At 40.7% G+C, this 21,830-nt stretch overlaps 1 protein-coding gene across 1 annotated transcript in view; it reads right to left on the bottom strand.

Moving 5' to 3' along the window:
• Window positions 1-2,791: 2,791 nt before the first annotated feature.
• Window positions 2,792-21,830, bottom strand: part of LOC139718488 (cell division cycle protein 27 homolog) — a 33,888-nt gene continuing 14,849 nt past the window's right edge. Inside the window, exons 4-20 of the mRNA XM_071629961.1 lie at window positions 19,894-20,019; window positions 19,214-19,311; window positions 18,552-18,715; window positions 17,845-18,056; window positions 17,255-17,357; window positions 16,213-16,331; window positions 14,961-15,042; window positions 14,396-14,633; window positions 13,557-13,729; window positions 12,281-12,433; window positions 11,007-11,087; window positions 9,962-10,089; window positions 7,163-7,280; window positions 6,094-6,222; window positions 4,295-4,369; window positions 3,675-3,849; window positions 2,792-2,895 (exon numbers count right to left, since the gene is read on the bottom strand). Coding sequence (XP_071486062.1) covers window positions 2,792-2,895; window positions 3,675-3,849; window positions 4,295-4,369; window positions 6,094-6,222; window positions 7,163-7,280; window positions 9,962-10,089; window positions 11,007-11,087; window positions 12,281-12,433; window positions 13,557-13,729; window positions 14,396-14,633; window positions 14,961-15,042; window positions 16,213-16,331; window positions 17,255-17,357; window positions 17,845-18,056; window positions 18,552-18,715; window positions 19,214-19,311; window positions 19,894-20,019 — 2,278 coding nt within the window. The remainder of the gene's footprint in view (window positions 2,896-3,674; window positions 3,850-4,294; window positions 4,370-6,093; window positions 6,223-7,162; window positions 7,281-9,961; window positions 10,090-11,006; window positions 11,088-12,280; window positions 12,434-13,556; window positions 13,730-14,395; window positions 14,634-14,960; window positions 15,043-16,212; window positions 16,332-17,254; window positions 17,358-17,844; window positions 18,057-18,551; window positions 18,716-19,213; window positions 19,312-19,893; window positions 20,020-21,830) is intronic.

The following is a 21,830-nucleotide window of genomic DNA, read 5'->3' on the forward strand; positions in this document are numbered from 1 at the left end:
CTTGTTTGGTTGCACAACAGAGTAGTGACAGATATCATTAACTTTATGTTGTATTGTGACATATTGCTATTAAGAGCAAAACTTTTGAGGATATCGGTGGCAACATAATTGCAACTGCTTCTCTGCTTTGCATCAGCATAACATACATGTAGACTTCCTCCAACCCAACTTTGCTTTTAATCTAATCTATTCACGGAGCACTCCACAACTCAGCTCATCACTAGATTCCTTAAACCTGCTTTACATGCCAATAAAGATGATTTTGTCTGCCAAACGTCAATATCTGTATTAGTAATGTACTTGTCTTTCACATGGTTTTGTCAAACAAGTATGAACTGGTATTGTTACAAGTTCATCTATCATTTCAACTGCAACTAAATAATCTATTCATTTAGTCAAAGCCTGCTGATATGAAATAAAGAGTTCTTTTTTTTTCTGAGTAGAAGGCAAGGAAAATATCACATACTTGATTAGGCCTAACTGAATTCAAATAGACAAACATGATGCAAATGGTGCCAAAACAAACCCAAACAAAACAAAAATCATGGCATTGTGTTGAGAATCCATGTGTAATGAAATTTGCAGCAATTTAATCCCATGTAAAGTCAATGCTATGCCTACATGTTACACAAGCACACAAATCCATGTTTATTGTAAGTTCATGAAGAATGCAATAATATCAAACCAAGTGTGAACTCATAAATAAACTATGTCACAGATATTTGCATGGTCTATGAAGAGTCATGAAACATCTTTGTTTGTTAGACTGTAATGTGTTTGCTTTGCAGATTGATAATTTCTAAACAGCTGCAGAATGTCATTTGGCTTGGTAAGGTCGATTTTTCAGGTAAGGGCATTCTCCGAGTGAGTAAATCTACTACTACTGTTGTACCTGTAAAAGTTTGTGGGTCAGAGGTGAGCTGCATAGTTTGTTCTGTCTTGTTTTGATTTGCTGTGGGGGCTTTTTTCAACATATTCAAGTAAAAGTTGCATTACATATTACCCCTACAAGGATAAATGGAAGGAAAGCACTGATGTTATATCTCTGTTCTCAAACGGGCTCATACAAATGTGTGTCTTTTTGAAGGAGACGGGCATTCAAATTATGCACAATGAAATGACAATGGAGTTGTCTATTCCCCCTTTGATGCAATGCACACAACGGTCACACAGATCATTGTTCTGGTACACATGCTTCGATGGTCATAAACAGGCTTTTCCACTTCTTGTAATAAGCAGCATCTGTACAAGCCCAAACTTTTGAGAGATGTTTCAATAGGTTTGGCTTGTGAACACTAAGCGAGTTGCACACGATTTGTAAGGCTTTGGACTTTACACTTACAAGGCCATGTGAAGAACAAGATTTTGATATAACTGATCTTATTGGGTATAACTGTTACCTTCACAGGGCTATCAACGTTCCCACAGCAATATTAGGTAAGAATCCAAACAGCAAATCAGGAAGATGCTTGCACAAAACATGCAACTCAACAGGCATGAAATAATAAAATCTGAATGCAAGAGGTTTTTGTTGTCTACTGCTGAGGCACAAAGAGGAAGTTCAGTTTTTTAGGAAGTCTTCTGCAGAATTGGGGAGACCGAGCAGCATTACATTCACAGCATGCAGCCATCTTTATCCCCACTCCCAAACGACCCCCGTCCCACCCCCATCCCCCAAGCCCATTGCGAAAGCCACATTATACATAATATATAAGTGACTCAGTGTACTGGATTCTGACAACAACAGAGAAAGGTCCCTGCAGGGTAGGTGTGTTGTGGCTGTGACGATGCCCCTTATGTCCACTGCAGTTACTTTTGTAAGGCACTAACTCTTTTGTGCCATGGTGTAAACCCCCTGTGTGCCACATTATTCTAAGACCTTAATGCATGAGCACTTTTGCAAAACATTCTGGGTGTTGATGTTGTTTTGGGTTGTTTGTTTGTTTGTTTGTTTGCTTGTTTTTACACCATGTAACTTTTTACAGAAGCATTTATGCCAGAAATGCAGTACAGACAAAAAGTAGAGAAAATTGCAAGCTTTGCTGCGATAAAAATCTAATAACAAAGCTACGGCTGTGATGCTGTCAGTGTAGGGTGGCATGGTGGAATTTATCAAGCAGGTTGTGCGTGCTTGTGCATTTGAGCAAAATAGACTAAAGTTGACAAGCTGTCAACCGAGTCGGGCATGCCAACATGGCAGACAAAGAGTCAACAAATGCACAAAGACACACACACACACGCACCACAGACACATGAACTGAAAGTGGACCAACACATAACATGAATGAATGAGGACTTAAAACTGAGATATCCTTGCCCCTCGGGTCCAAAGCACAACACAATCTTCTTTTTGGCAAAGTCTTTCAAGCTGACAAAATAACCATGGACCTGACTTTAGTAAGTAAAGTAATTCATTCTGCAGTATAGTCTACATCAAGACCTGGTTGAAACATTGGCTTACAAGGTAGAGTATGTTATTTCTTTCACATCACATTTAAAGAAATGCCATATTTTTTTTCTTCTCTAGATATCACTACAAGGATAGTTGGTTTCCATGATCACTTCTTGGTGAGAATTACAGGTTAGAACTCTAATGACGTCAATGAGATTTCGTAACAGTCCCACATAGGGAATACTATGTTGGGAAACCACTCAGAGTCAGTTTCCCCATACGCAGGTGCAACAACAGCTATGACAGTCCAATCTCACTGGAGATCTGTGCAGGCCACTTTGTCAGTAATTACTTTGGCTCACAATAGTCCCATGCTATGAGAAACGTGCTGGGCGGGGATCATAAGCTCTCGTCACTCTCGTTAGCCTGCAGCTGCATGTCCTCTCCCTCCAGAAGACTGTCCCTGGATACATCACCCGGCATGTCGGAGTCATCCGCAGGGCCTGAGCAAGGGGAAGAGCCAACAACACGATGGAAGATGGGGTTAGGAAGAAAATAGATTCTCTCCGAAGCATTCCATTTATCCACCAACAACAAATAAAAAAATTTCTTTCAAATACAGTCTGACCTCAATTATCAGGCCCTCTCTTATCTGGACTTCTCTATTCTGAATCATGGGCTAATCATAATTACCACCATCGCAACCATAATCATCATCATTACCAGCCCTATCACCAACACCACCTAACACTATTACAATCAAGATCACTAGTCACCGGCATCACTACCACAATATTCCTCACTATTGCTAATCATCATTATCACAACAATCACCACCACTACCAGCATTATCACTAGCATTATGATCAACTTCATCACCATCATCATTCTAATATCTGTATATCATCATCACCCATCATACCCATAAAATTTATCAAGACCATTAGCATCACACATAAAACATCTGATCATCATCATCATCATCATTACAATCATCATAATCATCATCACACCCATAACGTCTGATCATCATCATTTCAGCTATAAGCAACATCATCATCGTCGTCATCACCACCATCACCACACTCATAACATCTATCGTCATTATTACCTTCATCACCACCATAATCACCATGATATTCACCATCAATACAATAACTGCCTATCATCATCATCATCTTCGCCATCACCACAATAACTATCCACGATCATCATCATCGTCGTCGTCGTCATCATCATCATCATCATCAGCCCCATCATCATCCTCACTGCCAGTCCTCACCCTGACTGGTAGAGTCCACCTGAGCCAATGCAGTCACTGCTGGCTCATCGTCCTCCGGCAGGTAGTGTTTGTCCAGGGCCTCCTTGATCTGACTATTGGCCCCCTTGGGGTCCAGGTCCAGGGCCCAGGAGAAGTTGGCCAGTGCCTGGTGGGTCTGGCCCAACTTCTTGTAGACCTAGGATGGGGGGGGGGGGGGGGGGGGGGGGATGAGAAGATATGTTGCAATCAAGTCAAACATAGCAAAGGTATCCCATCTTCTGAAACTGGGGAGTGGGTGTCTCAAGTGATTTGTAAGTTTCCCATTCCCACGTGCATGTCCTGTAGTATCGGTTCTTCTCATTAAGCATAACCATGCCCTGAAACTAATAACACTTTAAAATGTATTTGAAGGATGTCAATAAGAAAGACAAATTCTACTGCAGTGCAGCGTCAACTGAGAAAGGCGTGGCAATGCAGTCAAGTGGATCAGCACATATGATGAAATAATGTTAGTTAGTACCAGCACCAACTTTATTACAGAAACAAACTCACACATACACACACACACACATGAACACCAATAATAAATATACATCATAAATATACATCAACATTCGATATTCACAAAGTAAACTGCTCACCTTTCCTATAAGGAAGTAGACAAGGGATTCTGATGGTGTCATCTGCTTCAACTCCTCCAGCTCTTTCAAGGCATCCTGGAAGTATGGCAGAGCGATTCCATAAAATTTTCTCCTGCGACAATCGCTCACATGAAATATCTGCATGCTAAGTCAAATATAGATTCTACCCACAAAAATAACCCTATCCTTAATCCTAACATCAAACTCACACTAAACATAAAACCCTATCACAACCCTAACCCTAATCCTAAGTCTACAGACAAAATAAGACCAGAGTAAATTGTGGCAAGAGCAAATGTCGTGCCACCGACAGTAGCAGGGTGATGCCCATGATGTCCATAGATTCCCACGACAGCTGTGGCCAGTGCCACAAGACCCTAGGTGGTTTCAACTACATGCGACTTATACCCCTTTCCCGCTGAAGAAAATCTTCCCCGGGGGCACCTGGGGGCACCCGGGGAACCCCGCAGTGTGAAAGGTCTCTCGGTTGAAACCTAGGGGAAGCCTAGGTGAAACACCGATGAAATTTTGGGCAATTTTTACCCAAGAAGCGTCCTGGGTAAACACCGATAGTTCAACGGGAAATCACCCGGTGGTTTACCGAGAGCGCCCAGCGTGAAAGGTTGTCTCGGTGAAACACCGGGGAAAATATGCAGATTATGTCAAAGGTCATGTTTTGTTTCTGGTCATGCACACGTTTTCAGCTAGCTAGCGCGCACTCGACCTCCCAAGTACAGGGTACTAGTAATTCGTGTTTGTAAACATACACACGACACTACATAGTATGTCGTTTCGTGTGCAATGTGGCGTTCACAGTGCGACGGCATTGTTTTGCATCGTGCTGTGCATTGTATTGTTTAATTAGCACGCCGTGTATACAAAGCTGATATAGGTTTACAGTGTACTTGATCGATTTGATACTTCCTCCTTCTTCGTCTTCCTCTAGTGTCTAGCTCTTAACTCTTCCAGTAAAGTCTGATACAGTCCGCCTCTTGCTTGATTTTTTCGTATTTTGTGCTTTTCTCGTCAAGTGCTGGGTTTACAGTGTGCAGGAGAAATCCGTTGACGTTTTGTGCTGTTGAAATTTGAGGGAATTTTGCAAATGGCTGGAGCGTGGACCAAAGACGAAGAGAGACTGTTACTTCCATTACGTAGCGAGGCAGCAGTGAACGAAGAACTGAGCGGGACGTCGGCTGACGCTGCCGCGTACAAGTCCCTCCTCCGAAAACTTGCCGAACATGGGATCGAAAAAACCAAATCGCAGATGCACAACAAACTCAAGTACATAAGATCACCCACGTTGCGAGCAGAAAACCCGTCTAGGGGAAAGTTTCACCGAGAGCAGTGTGAAACGACAGCACTGAAACTTTCATCGAGAGGTTCACCGAGACGGCCAGCGGGAAAGGGGTATTAGGGAATCATTGACTAAGGGATGCAACGGGTGCACCGTACATGGTCATAAAGATGTGATAGCAATGCCATACCGACACAATGTTTAACCTTCAACAATGGAAGTGATGTTTTTCCAAGCACTTTCTCTTTCTTCAAAGCACTAGGAGAGACTTGACAGTTAATTGAATTATTGAAATTCTGACAACTTCTTGTTGTTTTGTTTTGTTTTTTGTTTATGCTGTCATCTTTTTCTCACTCATTAATGTTTAGCTGACAAAATGAATTTGACATGACAAAGGGTACTTCAATCAATCTGCTTGAAAACAATTCTTCCCCCCCCCCCAAAAAAAGAGGGAATTAAAAATTAAGATCCTACCAACCACTCTTGGCAAATATTAACAGCATACCTGGTATTTCTCTGTTGCAAAGAGTATTGAGGCCCGGTGGAATCTGCAAAGAGGATTGCTGGCATCCAGTCGGATGGCCTTGGCCAGGGTCGCTAGCGCCTGCTCGGATTTGTGCATGGCATGCTGGACCTGGATAGGGTCAGGGGTCAGGGCAGGGGAAGGACAAGGGTTGGGGCAGGACAAGGTATGAGGAGGTTTGAAGAATATGAGGGTGGTTAGCGTGAGAGTTTGGTGGAGGAAGGATGAGGATGAGGGTCAGTGGACAGGAGTAGGGAGAGGATGAGTGTTGGAGGAAGATGAAGATAGGGGGTCGGGATAGGGGTAGGGGAGGATGAGGGTAGGGGGTAGGGGGTAGGGGAGGATGACAGTAGGGGGTTGGGAGTAGGGGAGGATGAGGGTCAGGGGTGGGGGTAGGGGGATGGGGGTCAGGTTGAAGGGAGGACGAGGGTATGGTGTTGGGGTAGGGGGAGGATGAGGGTCAGGGGTGGGGTAGGGGAGGATGAAAGTTGGTTGTCGAGGAAGGGGGAAGATGAGTCAGGGGAAGGGAGAGGATCACGGTCAGCAGTTCGGGGTAGGAGAGGAAGAGGGTCAGGGTGGAGGTAGGGGGAGGATGAGGATTAGATAAAAGATTAGGAATGGGGAGGGATAAGAGCCACAGTAGGTAAGTTGAGTTGAGTTGAGTTGAGTCACATCATAGTCAGGGATGGTACTCCTTTCTTTCTGGTGATGACTACAAAACTAATCAGTGCATGATGCAAGACAAATACATGTTAACAAACCATTCAGATACTACTTAGTATGTGGAGTCATAAGTTCATTTTGATTTTTCAGCCATTAATCTTTTCCTACTTGTGTGTTTTATGGTCAAACTCATTGCAAAACCTGTTTATTACATTTGCGTGCTGTGTCCTTTTTCTTCCCGAATCTCATTTCATGTTCAACTTCTGGGTTAATTTGAGCTATCAAAATAAACATGACATTATTCCATACTTTTTAAATAGCCATACAACTGGTCTGTGCTTGTGAGGGTTGCTTTTTTTTTTCAGCGTGAAGTGGGCTTGTTACTCACCACGCTGATGTGAACAAGTAGTACAGAGCTCTGTGGGTTGATGGCCAGGGCTTTACTGTAGTGCATCTCGGCCAGGGCAAACTTCTCCTGCTTGTAGTAGATCATACCAGTCCCGTACCTAAGGTGTAGTCACAGAGAGGGATTGACACACGACGTCAGGATTAAGTTATCATGACCCATGCAGTTTAAAAATTTATTGACCCGGTGGGATTCATGACTGACCCAATTCATTTGCTGCCCAGTGGGATACATTTGAAAACCACAAAAAGCTCCGGTCAGCAAATATGTGCATTGCAGCATACGCTCATCGGTAGTGGTTGATTTCAATCAAGATTCTTCGGCTGTGTGTGTGTGAATTTACATAGAGATCAATGATAAAGCTGTACACAATTTGTGGCTCGCTGCAACAAAAGGATCCGAAAGTTGGGGGAGGACAAGTTTCTAAAAATAACATGACATTATTCCCTTACTCTTCCACTTTAATGTCATATATAACATGACTCATGAAAGTACTTGGTTGCGGATATATCGATGATTTTTATTAGCGCATGTCAAGTGGTTTAAGAAATCAGCGTTTCGAGAAAACCTCCTTCAAAGTTTTCCTGCCAATGCTATCATTATCAAGGGGAAGCAAGACAGTTTTCACCATTGGACAATAGAAGGTACGCTCCTAGCAACCTCCGCGATGTTCACTCAAGCTTAGTTCACTCAAGCTCAAACCAACTCTTAATGAGGCACAGCAGGTGAAATCTCTCCTCCATCGTTTGAAGACTGTGTGTACAATCATGGGATAGCCGCAAAGTTTTGGTTTCAAGTCTTGTGATAATAAAAACTGAAATATCACAGTATGTAAACAAACCCAATCACATGATGCATTGTCTTTGTTGTGTGTGTGTGTGGGGGGGGGGGGGGGGGGGGTCAACTCAAGGTGTTCTAGGTTGCTGACCAGTAGTTTTGGAATCAACTCAAAAAATGTATTCGTCTGTCCCACACTATTGTTAACTTTGCACACACTAATACTTTAGACCTTCGCTGCACTGACACAAGGTTGCTATATATTGTACTGCTAGCTGCATGTAGTTTTGGAATCAACTCAAAAAATATATTTGCCTGTCCCACACTACTGCCAACTTTGCACACACTAATACTTTAGACCTTTGCTGCACACAGAATTGACACAGGCTGCTATGAATTTCACTGCTACCTGCTGCATTGCATCAATATAATTTTTCATTCATTTTCTCGATTCGCAACACACTGAGTAAATAAGACAGTGTCAACACACAGATATTTGGATATTGGGATCTCTCCATAAATATGAAACTTATATCTTTTGTGTAAAACCCACGATATTCTAAATACAGTTATAATGTCACCGAATTGTGCTAGGTTTGTAATATGGAAGTGAGGAATTGGGGATGGAAATTCTATTCATCTGAGAAACAGATTTCCCTCTAGTTGAATGTATCAACGACATCACAGGGCTGCCAACATTCCCCACATCAACCTTGGGGAGATTCCTGAGCACAATCAGGAAGTTGTACCCAAAATCAGGGAGGCTTCTGTGTTCTATTGTCAGGGCGTGAGGAAAATCTCCCGCTTTTCTGGCAGTTTCCTGCAGAATCGGCGAGACTTGGTTGCTCTCACTTCACAACAAATGGGTATCCAAACTGCAGTTTGTCCTTTTCAAATACGGGAAATAGCGAGAAAGCCACACAGTATTTAGTACTCGAACACATTATTCTTTACATGCCATATACTTTGCAGGGTTTTAATTTTTCAAGATTGCAAGTCACACACTACTATATAAGTGGTTTCTTTCGCGTACAGATACTTTTGCGGCTTCCATCGGTGTGGACTTTTTTGCGTGTGTTTAAATTTGCAGTCAGCAAAATCTGTGAATTCACAGTCGGCAAAAACTGTTTTATTTTGCACATGAAAACCCAAACTATAGTCCAATTATTCTTTTATTTATTACATAGAAATTAAAATTAAATGCAGGCTTACCTGAAATCCCGTCTCTCGAGTACTTTGTAACATGCCTGTACCTACTAGTACATTGCGCGGTATCGCTGTGTGTGTGTTGACCATCAATACACTCAATGCGCGGAATCTTCGTGTGTGCATGTGCGCAATACTACAGCGTTGTAACAAGCAACGAGATCAAAACATTTCCTTGCGTGGTTAATTTCGCGCGACTTTTCAAAACATTATCGCGTGATGTTAACTTCGCCATTCAACCTCAAAGCGCAAAAATAAAACCACTGCGAAAGAAACCACTTTTACAGTATTTGCGAATTAAACAAAACATGAAAACATAAGATATCAACTCTGATCTCGACATGAATGCAACATGCATGTGTACATGTACAGGTATGCAGTACATCATATATGTACAAGGTGCATGAAAATATAGTTTAGAAGGCCAAAGTCGTGGCATGCCCACTGTGTGAAGTTATGCATGCACTTCTTCCTGGACATGAATGAATGAGACCAATTTCTCCGACCACAGCTGTACAATATAACCATGAATTTAAGCACTCAAGAAAATGTCCGGAAGTCCCAATTTGTGAAAAATCAGACTCACTAAATATATGGCAAATGCAAAAAAAAAAAGTCGACATTTTCAGTATTGTTCCAATTCAATTCACTTTTCACTGCTCATATAAAGTCTTTTAATGACTGCTCAATTCAGCACTGAGGCTTCCTGTGGAAAATTCTTTCACAAATATCCATGATGATACTTTTTAGACTTTGCGAGGAAATGAGATGGCTCTGAAAAACCCGAAAGAAACTCACCATGCATTGTAATGCCTTGGGCTGATCCTGATTGCATTCCTAAAGCATGCCATCGCCCTGTCCAGCTCCTCCGTCGCCACATACTCATGGCCAAGTAATGTGTAGGCATAGGCAAATTTGGGGTTGACCTGACGACAAGACATTTACACCATGAAATCATCACAGATTTTATCGGCTCACCATAATCCATTCTTGGAAGTTTACAGGACTATCTTACACGTCAAGAACCTAAACTGCCTTTCAGTCATTCATTTTGAACAGAAACTTTCATAAATATTGAACAACAAAGAATTTCTTCTCTCAATGTAGCAATGAAGTACAAACAAAGTTTAAATTGTAGTGATGGTTTCTGTGCAAGTCAATCATACACACATATGTGAAAGCAAGTAATATCACTTTTCACGATGGCATGTAAAACTTTTGTTTCTCATATTCTATTTCATGTTTCACATTTACTGAATCCTATACATTATTCTGTTTGTTTGCTTTGATTCTGTTCATTCAAGTTGAACACTGATAAATATTGCACTGTGATAGAGGAATTCAAGAATGATTTCACATATGAAATGATAATGAAAGGAGACTGAATCCAGAACACATCTATGGCCCTGGGGTAGCAGGTTCAAGTTCAAGTTCAAGTTGATTTATTTCACCTCCAACAAAAAAATAATTAGAAAGACAAAGAAAGGCTCATATACACAGACGTCATGAAATCAGTACCACAATGCGATGAACAGAATAACATTGTAAAAGAGATACAGGTAAATTATCAACAGAGATACAAATAACTGTTACGTCACTGTGGTAAATGCATTAACAATATTGCTGGAAATGGAGGGGACTGCTAAAAAGCAGAGCTTGTAGAATGCAGTCCCCTCATAGAGAAAAACATATATAATTGCAACAAAAAAAAAAAACAACAACAAATTTCCCTAAGCGGTAGCAAAAAAAAAAAAAAATTAAAGACAGACAGAGTAATACACACATACATGCACACATACGGACGCACATTAACAAACACATGGCGGCTCTCTTGTAAGGTTACCTGTATTGCTCTCTGGAAAAACTTGATGGCAGTCTCGTGTTCCTTCTGCAAGCTGAAGCAGTTTCCTGCAGTACACCAGGCCTGGGGAATGGACAAGCACACACAGTGATCACATATCTATATCATCCACTACAAGCTTCATCCCAATCGCCACGAACAAAAACTGTTATAAATACTCGTTTGTTCCAAGAACAATCACAGACTGGAACTCACTCCCATCAACAGTTTCTAACATCGCAAGCAAGGACTCTTTTAAAGCAGCAACCCTACAATACATCCAGGAGCAAAGGAACTAAACCCCACACTTCTCTCTCCGCGCAACTTTAACACCAGCGCACCCCCTGTCCGGTTGGCCCCTACTAAGGGGTGTTGGACGGTATATACGAAGAAGAAGAAGAAAGGACTGGCCTCGACTAGCCTGCACGCTATTGCCAGTTCTTTTTTGCCAAACTATATCTTAACTATTAATTGTTGTGACTTTGTTGACGATGTTTGTTTGTTTGTTTGTTTGTTTGTTTGTTTGGTAAATAAATCTCATTTCATTTCATATCTAAGCTATACTGTGCTGAGAGGCAAATCTACTTATACAACCACTGCTACAGATCTTTGTTTTTGTCTTATTTTGTTTTGATTTTTCCCTGCGCACCTTGAAATGGTTTCTGCCTAAGTTAAAGCAATAAATGCTCTTTTGTGTGACTTTTTTTTTTAAATAACTACTACAAATAATAACAATTTCTCTTTCTCTCTCTCCTGGTAGTCTACTATTTAAGATGATTTTTTTTTTACTGCTATTACTCATAAATTTTGTAGAAAATCACAGTAGGGTTTCAGCAAAATACAAGCAATACCAAAATTTTGTCAAAAAAAGAAAAAGAAAAAGAAAAAAGAGCTGGAGTAAAGAAATGGAGATTTGCACAGGCACAATGTCCTGTGATTGAAGTGCAAATCCAGCACACAACGATGCACAGAACGTTCATAAATTGAACAAAATATTTATGCGTGTGTATTTCCATCCACTTGTACATGGTGTGCAAAAAATGTATGGCAATGTGAAATTCCCCTCGTTTACAGTAGTAATTATCATCACCATAAGGGCACTGCAAAAGCTGTCTCTTCTGTTTGACCAAAAGGGTATGTGGGAAAAGGTGGCTCAACTTTTGAACAAGCAAGTACACAGTCACGGTACTATGCACTACAGTGAGCTTATAGTTTTCTCAGGGCAAGTGAATAAGTGGATTTAAAGCGCCCTGGTGATAGGTTGGCCCGTTAGGTACCTGGGAAGACTCTGGGTTGAAGTCGGTCAGCTCCTGGGCCAGGGCCGACAGTGCCGTCTCCTTCTGTAGGTGCCACAGAGCGGTGGAGTAGATCTCCATGCTGCCCAGATGGTGGGGCTCTAACCGACGCACTTCGGAAAATATCGTCTCCGCCTTTACATCGCGCACATTTTTCATGTGCAAAGAAGGAAACACAAAGATGATTCCTGTACATCCTCTGACGGACGTGGTACATGCATTCCCAAATAGTCATTTTGTTCTTAACATTGGAAAGAATTACAACATAATAGGTAAAATATACTTGAGATGTGACCCCATCCCTACAAAAAGAATTCTTCCAAGGCCATAATGTTTTGCAACTCTCATCAAATGACATCAAATTTCATGTTCAAAGTGTTTAACACGTCCTTCTTAACATAGCGATCATGATGACTCTGTAAGTCTTACACCTACTAGGCTATAGGTACAACTTTGAATTAGACGCTAAGGTGTACATGTACATCAAAGACTTGAAGGAGTACAGCACAGTGCACAGTATGGACACAAAAATAGAAAAGATTAGACAGCAGGGAACAAATCCAACAGACATGAAAAGAAAGCAATGCATTTCTCTACGGTGGAGAATTCCCTTACAGTGATATGAGAAAGAACAGAAGGGGGATACTCTTGGATACTTGTGTACAAATGAATCCCTTTCCTCTGTTTTCTTATTCAGCACTGGCTTACTGTCACATGACTATAAGAAAATGAATACTGTAAAACATGATATAGTCGCGGCACAACATTTTCGCGAATTGGAGCCGACAGCCTTTTTTGTGGCATGAAATTTTCAAGAATTGCCACTGGTGTTCAATGCATATGGTGTAGACAAGAAATTTCGCGTGAATTTTAATTTCGCGAATCTTGGCGCTCGCGAAATTCGCGAAATTAAAATGCACGCGAACATTCCTTGTTTTATAGTACTGTATTAAACTGTTACTTTTGTGAGGATTTTATACTTTTCGCGAATTTCGCGAATCACTGTTGGACCACGAAATTAACAACACGTGAAAATGTCGCCATATGCTAGGGTAATAGGGCACTTATGATAGCTTTGGTGTAACATTGCAAAAATAACATCTCGTGAAAATGTCTGTGACCTTCTCATTCACGAAAATATCTGTACATGAGAATTAACAGCTTATACAGTTGCTACTAAACCTACACAGGAATAGGCAATTTAACACTAGAAGGCATACTCTGCTCTTACTATGAAACCTCAAATCTGTCTACACACCTTGTGGTACTGAGCTAACTCAAAGAACGCTTTGCCGACCTGGCACAGCACCCAGGCAGTGTTATAGTGCTGGGGAGGCAGGGCTTTGAAGAGGTCAATGGCCTTCTTGAGGTCGTAACGACTCAGGGCCAGGTACGCCTTTCCGATGTCGCGCAGGAGACGAAGGAGGCCCTCTGTAGGGATAAGACAATTACGACCTTGGTAATGCTTACTGTGACATTCTCATTTTGCATTGCTATCTGAAACTGAATTGCACAACAGTTTCTGACCACAAAGATTATAATCCAAAATGTGACATAGTAATCGATACGGATTTTCATAACAATCAGTGCTATCTTGCAAAAGAAGATTGATGACAATAGCATTACTAGTTGGATATAATATAGTGTTGGAGGATTGGTTATATCAAAGGAAGATTGATAAAAGCACAGTAAAATGGTGCTCCTGCAGCATTAAGAACAGAATGCAGCCAGTTTACTTTCAACAAGAACGAGGGAAAGTTTTAAGAACCATCTATCAATCCATTTAGAGAAATCTGTACCCGACTTTAAGAGCATTTTCTTGCAGAAAACGAAATGTAAAAATTACGTTGACACAAAGACAAAGATATGCACAAGATGTAACTAATAGTCGGGTGAGAACGATACGGGCGTTAAGTTGCCACTAAACCCATAGTGTTCGAGACAACTTAATGCCCTTCTCATTCTCAACCGACAACTAGAAATATGCACCATTTTCTTTTTACAGCCCATCACATAAACTTGGTCGTAAAGAAATCGCAAGATGGCTGGGACACTCGCAACTCGATATAATTTTACTTTCATATCAAGTGTACATACCTGCTGAGGATTTCTGTAGATCCGCTATCTGCTGCAGCTGCAAATTGGCAGCAGCACTGTTTGCCTTGTTCAGCTCATTGGATTTCTGGTTGTCCATCTTGGTGATGTCGTCGGAGTCTGGAGGCTTGGTGATCGTCGAGCTCCTGGTCGTCCGCGCCCGCGCCTTTCCCTTCTGCACTTTGGAGACGCCGGTCTTCGTTCGATTTGAGGTGGTCTTTGTGGTGGCACTGGTATTTTCCTGATGGATAAAATTTTGTTTTGGTTTAAAATCTGGAACTGGAAACTGGTGGGAATTACCAATCATTACCCGACATTCACTTTGAGTTGATATCGACTGCAGCTTTGATACTGATACAAAATCAATTATGACACTCGATTTCATCAAGTACAACTGCTAAAATGGACTCCTGTTATAACAATGTCCTCGAGAGCAGCAGTTTTCTTTCGTTATATCGAAATTTCGTTATAACCGAACAATGTGTAACTGTGTTCGTTAACATAAAAGGTCAACTTAGGTTAGTAGGAGTAAAGGGTGCTTAGTTTACAGTTGGAACGAGGTACTCACTTTCACAGAGTTAGCATTGCTGTATAGCCTGGAGCTCCTCCGCACCCCATGGGCCGACGGAAAGAGGAGTTGAACTGGGGCGCTGGTGAGAGAAACATGAACGATGCAACAACATCAATTTTCCTGCACATGTTCGGCTGCCAAAACATTCACAGAATTTAACAGTGGTGTACAAATGTCTCTCTAGTTGATCTAAGCTTGTCTGCTACAATGTTAAAACCACAATAACAACCACGCAAGGACTGAGTAAATATCTGATTATGCAAGTCAAGGCTCATGTTTCAGAAAGGAGGAGTCCATAGCCAGACATCAGACTGCAGACTCTGTTATTGTAAATGCAGAAATTTTCATGAGTATGTTTTTTGTTTTTTTGGGTTGTTTTTTTTTTTTTGCGCTCTGCAGGGAAAGATGAGTTTCGCATGTTTTTAATTTTGTGGACAGTCAACACCATTGAGCGAGCACTTTAAACAGCTCACAGCTGCCACAGCGGTTAGTAGTGACGGCTTTGGCAGCACATACTATTAGTATTGTAAGAGGTTATTTGTCCACATTACAACAGCAAGTCACCAATGCTATCGGACTATCGAAAGTGAAGAAAACTACAAACAACATAAAAGCTATACCCCTGCAATATACCTACCGTGAGATCAAATATATAAAATAATATTACACACAACGAACAAAAAGCTTCACATATGATTCCTGTTGTGCAAAATGTGTACAAATCTCCACTTTTACAGTAACCTCTCTGGACTTCAATTTTGTTAACTACTATTAACATCTCAAGTAGCACAGGAGCAAATGGCAGTGACAGGGTTAAGCATGTTTTGCTTATTTTCTAAAGACCAAGTACCATGGAGATACATTGGCATGGGAAAGCTGGCCCGGCTGGGATATATTTGAGAATACCTGTAATAAATAATGTACAGCTTTGTCACTGATCCCTATGTAAGTATACACACAGCTAAAGAATCTCAACTGTAGTCGACCATTAACAATGAGAGTACGCTTCAATGCACATATTTGCTGACAGGCGCTATTCATGGTTTTCAATGTACACTGGTGGGCAGTAAATGAAAATTTGTTCAATCGGGCCATCCACGTCTCCCCATACTATTTGTATCTTTGAGGATAGTTATGGGAGTGATTAGTCTAAAAAATTTGATCATTTTACTTCCAACCACTGGAAACTAGATTATATTGAGATATGTATCAACACTCTGTTTCCATAAGTTTCAGAAACCAAACTCACCCGGAGGGGACGGGACTCTGCTGTATTGACATGAGGGCGGGGTCTTTGGTATTACTACTGTTTCCTGATTGGCTGAATACAGGCGGCTTGGTGCTCTGGGGACCTCTCCTCGCCACGCCCTTTTCAGAAACAAACACATCAACGACAACAAAGTCAAAACACGGACGATGACAGTTGGAACCAGAGAAAGAAATGATGGAGTTTTGCACACTATGTTAGACAGGAGATGCTAACAAAGATGTCAAGCGCTTTAACCAGGAAGATCTTTTCACATGACTGTACCACAATACCTTAAAAAAAGAGCAAATATTAACAGCTGAGAAAAACATGAAGCAAGGTGATTTGGCAGCAAAACAAAAAATATCATATTTGCTGATACATTAATGGTTTGGTATCTTTAACTACAATCGTACCTATCATCGAAATTCCATGGTCTTGAACTGTAAGGAAAATTTTGGGGGGATATTTCTGATTTTACGAAAAAAATCCTACAAGGCATCTTGACTCAACCCATTGTGCGTGGATTGCCTATCTCCAGTAGACTTTATGGCATTCATTATTCAAAGCTAACTGTCTCAAAACAGTGTGTATGGTTGTCTACTTTCATATTATAGTTTATGGTTAGCTTTATGGCCATAATGGGAAAGAAAAAAGTTATGCATCACTATGGTAGATTGTTAAAAAAAGTGAGGAAATTTTGAAATCTGCAAAATAATGTTAGCCATGTTTATCTGGCTTTTGTGGAGATGGGTCATGTATGCTAAGTACTAGTAAGTCATTGTAAGAGTGACCACTAGGTCCCCCTTGAGACTCCTGGTGGGGTATGGTGCAAACCCTTGCTGACGTTACTGGAGTACACTATTTGAAAGCCAAAATTGCTGAAAAAGTGTTCTGTATAGTCGTACAAATTTGGATACTGATTTTTCGTTGGACAATGGATATCACAAAAAAATATCAATATAGCGAGCTGAGGGGAGGGGAAATCATTGTTACCGAGCATTCAAATAAACAAAAGGTGATGACCTTCTATACATGTACTCACCCTTCTCATGGGAGCTTTAGGATCTGATAAGGTGTTTTCTCCAGCAAAAGATGGTGTACTCCCCTGGGTAGGACTCGGTGTATCTAGTGGTAATATCCCAAAGCTGCATAAAATGCAAAAGGCAAGAAATGGTGAAAATACTGAGTTAATGCCATGCTCTTTTAACTTGCATGTACAACAGATAGGGGGGTTACACCCAGTTCCATGCAAATGCTTCAAGGAAATCATTTATAAAAGCCAAATTCGTAAGTCAAAACCTGAAGAAATCTGACACTGTAGAGTGATTTCAAAACAAAACAGATTATGTGAGTGACGCTTCAATGCATCAGTTTGTGTAACTACAAATGTTAGACTTGTTCAAGATTTACGGAGTTGCATTTCAAGGATATCATAACAATACTGGCATTCTTCCATGAGTATTGTATGCTTTCCTTTTTACTCTCTTTTTGTTGTTGTTTTTTTTTTTTGGGGGGGGGGTAGGGTTGAGAAGGGAAAGGAGAAAAAAATTGCCAAAGTGCAGCTCATGGAGAATTTTTTTTTTATTTTTTTTTTTCAGAGGGGAATTTACGAGATGGAAGCTTATGACATACCTCGGTGAGAGTGGGCTGTAGGGAGAAGAGGTTGAGTTGAGGTGAAGTCTGCTGACCCGTGACTGGGCCTGGGATTGCCTGGAAGACAGGGGTGCAGCCGGCACCGTGAAGGGGCTCATCCCCGAGTCTGGGGTGCTGCCCAGGTCACCCCCAAAGTCGGGCGTGGTCAGCGGGAGGGGTCTTATACCAGACAGCTGCGTGATCAGTTGGTCCTAAAGATGGATAGGTTAACAACATTAAATATAGATTTGTACAATACGTACATAACCAAATCACATCTACCTCACATTTCTCCTTTACCTGTTCTCCATGCATACCCTTTGCACCTCCACCAAGCTGAATGAAAACTTATATTTCTATGTATCTACAACTATATCCGCTCTCTGAGCACTGAACATGACCTCTACAAGAACTGAGGACATTGACAAAGAATATGATGTTTGCACTCCACATTAAATATTTCATCAGCATCACAAAGAGTGATTTTATATGGACATTCAATCAGTCACAATGTCCTTGATTTTGCCTGATATCAAAGAGAGTCGCAATGCCTTTCAGTATTGATACAAAAGTATTAATGCAATCACACTCACAGAATCACACAAACATCCTCCCCCCTCCCTACAAAAAAAAGGAAACTTTCTTTTTGCAGTGAATTCCCCTCACAAGCTTTACACAATGTACTGCTTCTGCAGATAAGTGAGTACCTGCGGCGTTTCTGCCTGTATAGGGGTGACATCAGGTGCTGTGTTGAGGTGCCCGGTGCCCATGTTCTCTGTATCTAGGATGGGATAGGACTCCTGCTGGCTCACTGACGTGTTGGTTGGTGTCGAGGCCAGGTGGAAGATCTTCTCTGGTTCCACTTTTTCACCTGTTGAAGCACATTAAGGTCATCATCACAAAAATAAAAATCACATTTGAGAACTGTTTTAGACTCCTTTACCATATTAGCCCTGTTAATGACCGCATTGTTTTTATTTATTTTTTTGCTCACTTTTCATTGTTATCACGGTTCTGCCCCAGACTACAATACCTTTCTAATTCAGTCACATCCCCCACAAGATTGTTACCATCATTTGCTTGGTAATATCAGAGTCGATCAATTTCACAAGGCATCTTTTATGCAATCGTGAAGGTTTAATTTCTATCATATTGAATTGAAAAATAAAACAAATGGGGAAGACACATTTACTTGAAGCTAATGCGTGCCACTTTAGGCTATGTTCTGTCAAAAACCATTTAACTAATGGCAAATATTTGCAGCAAAATGATGCTTCTAATCCAAATTACAAGGTTTCTGAAAGACCAGATACTTTAGCGTATTATCCACAGGAATCGGTTAGACAAGTGCATAAAATGCACTACCTACCCAGATCACACAGAGCCTCAAATGATGACCATAGGAAGGGGTTGTGTTTCAACGCTAGCTTGTGGGCCTCCGCTGATCTAGATAACCTTTCAGTGTTGCTGTCAGAGAGAGAGAGTGTGAAAGTCAGATAGACAGAGGGAGACAGCAGATAACATCAAGACATCTACAAACACAAGATCTTATTTTTAATCATGGCTACCGGATGCTGAAATGAATTTTCACATCACCCACTTTTGATATAATCCCTTTTCTAAACTAAAAGCTAAGACATGTTTTACACTGAGTTATAATACATGCACAGTCATCCATCTTAAACATGTAAACAAACAGAGTTAGCCATCAACCTCCTTGAAGGTGTGTGTAATATAAACTGGTCTTATCTGATTCCAATTTATCCCTTTTTTGGAGGGGTAGCCCAAGTGAGGCTCTTATTAATAAAGCTCAAGCCACTCCCTATCTATTCTAGGGGTGAAAAATAAAGAACAATACAGTGTACATGCTGCATCAACTTGACTTATGAATATTCGTAAGTATTGCTAGAGTAATATTATGAAACATTTATATTTCAAACGTACCTGGCATTTAGTGGTATCTAAATGATTAAAATTCAACATTTCTGAAAAAGCAGGCATACAGATGAAGTGTACAGGATGAATGTGCAGCACGAGCTAGAGCTTTACCTGCATACTTTGCCGAGTACTGATAAGGCGAAGGGTGCCGACTCCTTAAAGTCACTGACGATGTCTTCACACGAATGAGGTTTGAGAATGGACGATCCTGTTAGAGCTGTCTCGCAATCTGCCAGCCTGGCGACAACAGGAAAAGAGACAATCAAGTTGATGCTCAGTCTTGACCTTTGAACTCTAGTCTAGCTTTTCCTTTTTCTTTTTTTTTCAAATGGCCATGTAAAATCACCCTAGCCCACTTCACACTAGTGAAGTAAGGATGGCTTGGTCACAAAGTCAGCAAGAGGCCACTCTGTGACACCACCTAATCTTCTTGGTAGGCCCAACATGACTTCCCCTGGGCCTCTACCCAACACACCAGTATCTTTGCACCCATAGCATCCATCCTTTAAGATACCACTGCCCTATGTCAACAGTGTTCATGGGATTGCAGCTTTCCTGTCTTCAAGTAACACTAAGCTACTAGTATTGTCTCAAATAGATTGCTGATTTATCCATGACTGCCCGGTAACAAAACACCATGTATGCAACACTCATGATTGTATGTGTTTACCAATTCTTGTACATATTCATTACGATATGCACAGCACTCTCCACACTTTTGCGAGTATTTTGCAAATTAAAACCTTAGGCTTAGTCTTTAACTTGAGGAGAAGTTCAAAAGTTTACTTTCTTGGGGCATTGTCTTAACCTGATTGGGTTGTCTCTTACGCCCGCCGCACACTATAGGACTCACGACCATACGACTGACAGACTTTGGATCCAAAATAAATCACAATAGCCTCAGAATAAAGAAGGTTGTTTATTTCAGATCCAAAGTCTGTCAGTCACATAGTCGTGAGTCGTATAGTGTGCAGCGGGCTTTAGATATATCATGGATAAAATTGCTTCCCTAAAATTAACTTTTTGTGTGTGTGTGTCTGTCCCATCACATTAAGACAATGAATAATACTCAAAGAATTCAATGCAAAAGAGCTTTGCAGTACTGAGTCACAAAATACCCTGAGGTAAAAGAAAAAAAAATCAAAGCACACATTCTATTTGCCACTATATCACTTTTTGTTTACAAAACATGTATTTCACAAAACTTTTAAAGTTTATTGATAAAGACCACTCATGTATATTATACATCCATTCCACCGACCTTTCTTTCAAAAAAAACATCTATTCTCCAAACATTGTTCGAAGGTAATCATTGCAGTAACTACACTATGCTTTCAATGTACACATGTATGAAAATTCTTTTTCTATACTGAACAATGCTTACAGTAAGGCACCATGAGTGCTGCTTGTCCTGTACAGTACAAACTTTGCAAAGGCTAAATAGGCATGTCCATTGTGCACACAAAGTGGGAAAGTTGTATAATGTGTGTTGGGATTGTACATTTTGATGTATTATTTGTGCATCAAAACATGCTTTATATCAAAGCTGACACAGTACAGTGTACATTAATGGGTAAGTCATACTCTGCAAGACCTTGATGTATCCATTGTACATTGTGATATAGAGAATGCCATACAGTGTAGCTTAACGCTATGGCCAAAGCCATCCTGATTAAAACAAAACAAAAAAAACAAAAAAACAAAAAAAAACATACCAGCAATCTCATGAGATTAAGCACACAATCATAACAGTACCAAGCAGAACAAGAGTACCAGTTATATCACATTATATTCCTCTGAATGCAGGCAAGATTTAACTTCCAACCTACACTAAGTAAATCGATCGATCGATCGATCGATCGATTGATTGATTGATTGATTGATTTCATTTCTGAATTTCTTTTCATACATAAATGTTGTGCAAAGTAAATTGAACAAACTAATTGAGTACAATATTATTTGAATCTAACAGTTGAAACAGTTAAATGATTCATCAAATATCGAACATTATTCCATTAAAATGTAAAATGAAAATGGGATTCTACAAG

Source organism: Diadema antillarum, unplaced genomic scaffold (assembly GCF_040938485.1).
Source record: "Diadema antillarum isolate AM-2024a unplaced genomic scaffold, OU_Dant_1.0 scf00000095, whole genome shotgun sequence".
In the NCBI taxonomy this organism is placed as follows: Eukaryota; Metazoa; Echinodermata; class Echinoidea; order Diadematoida; family Diadematidae; genus Diadema; species Diadema antillarum.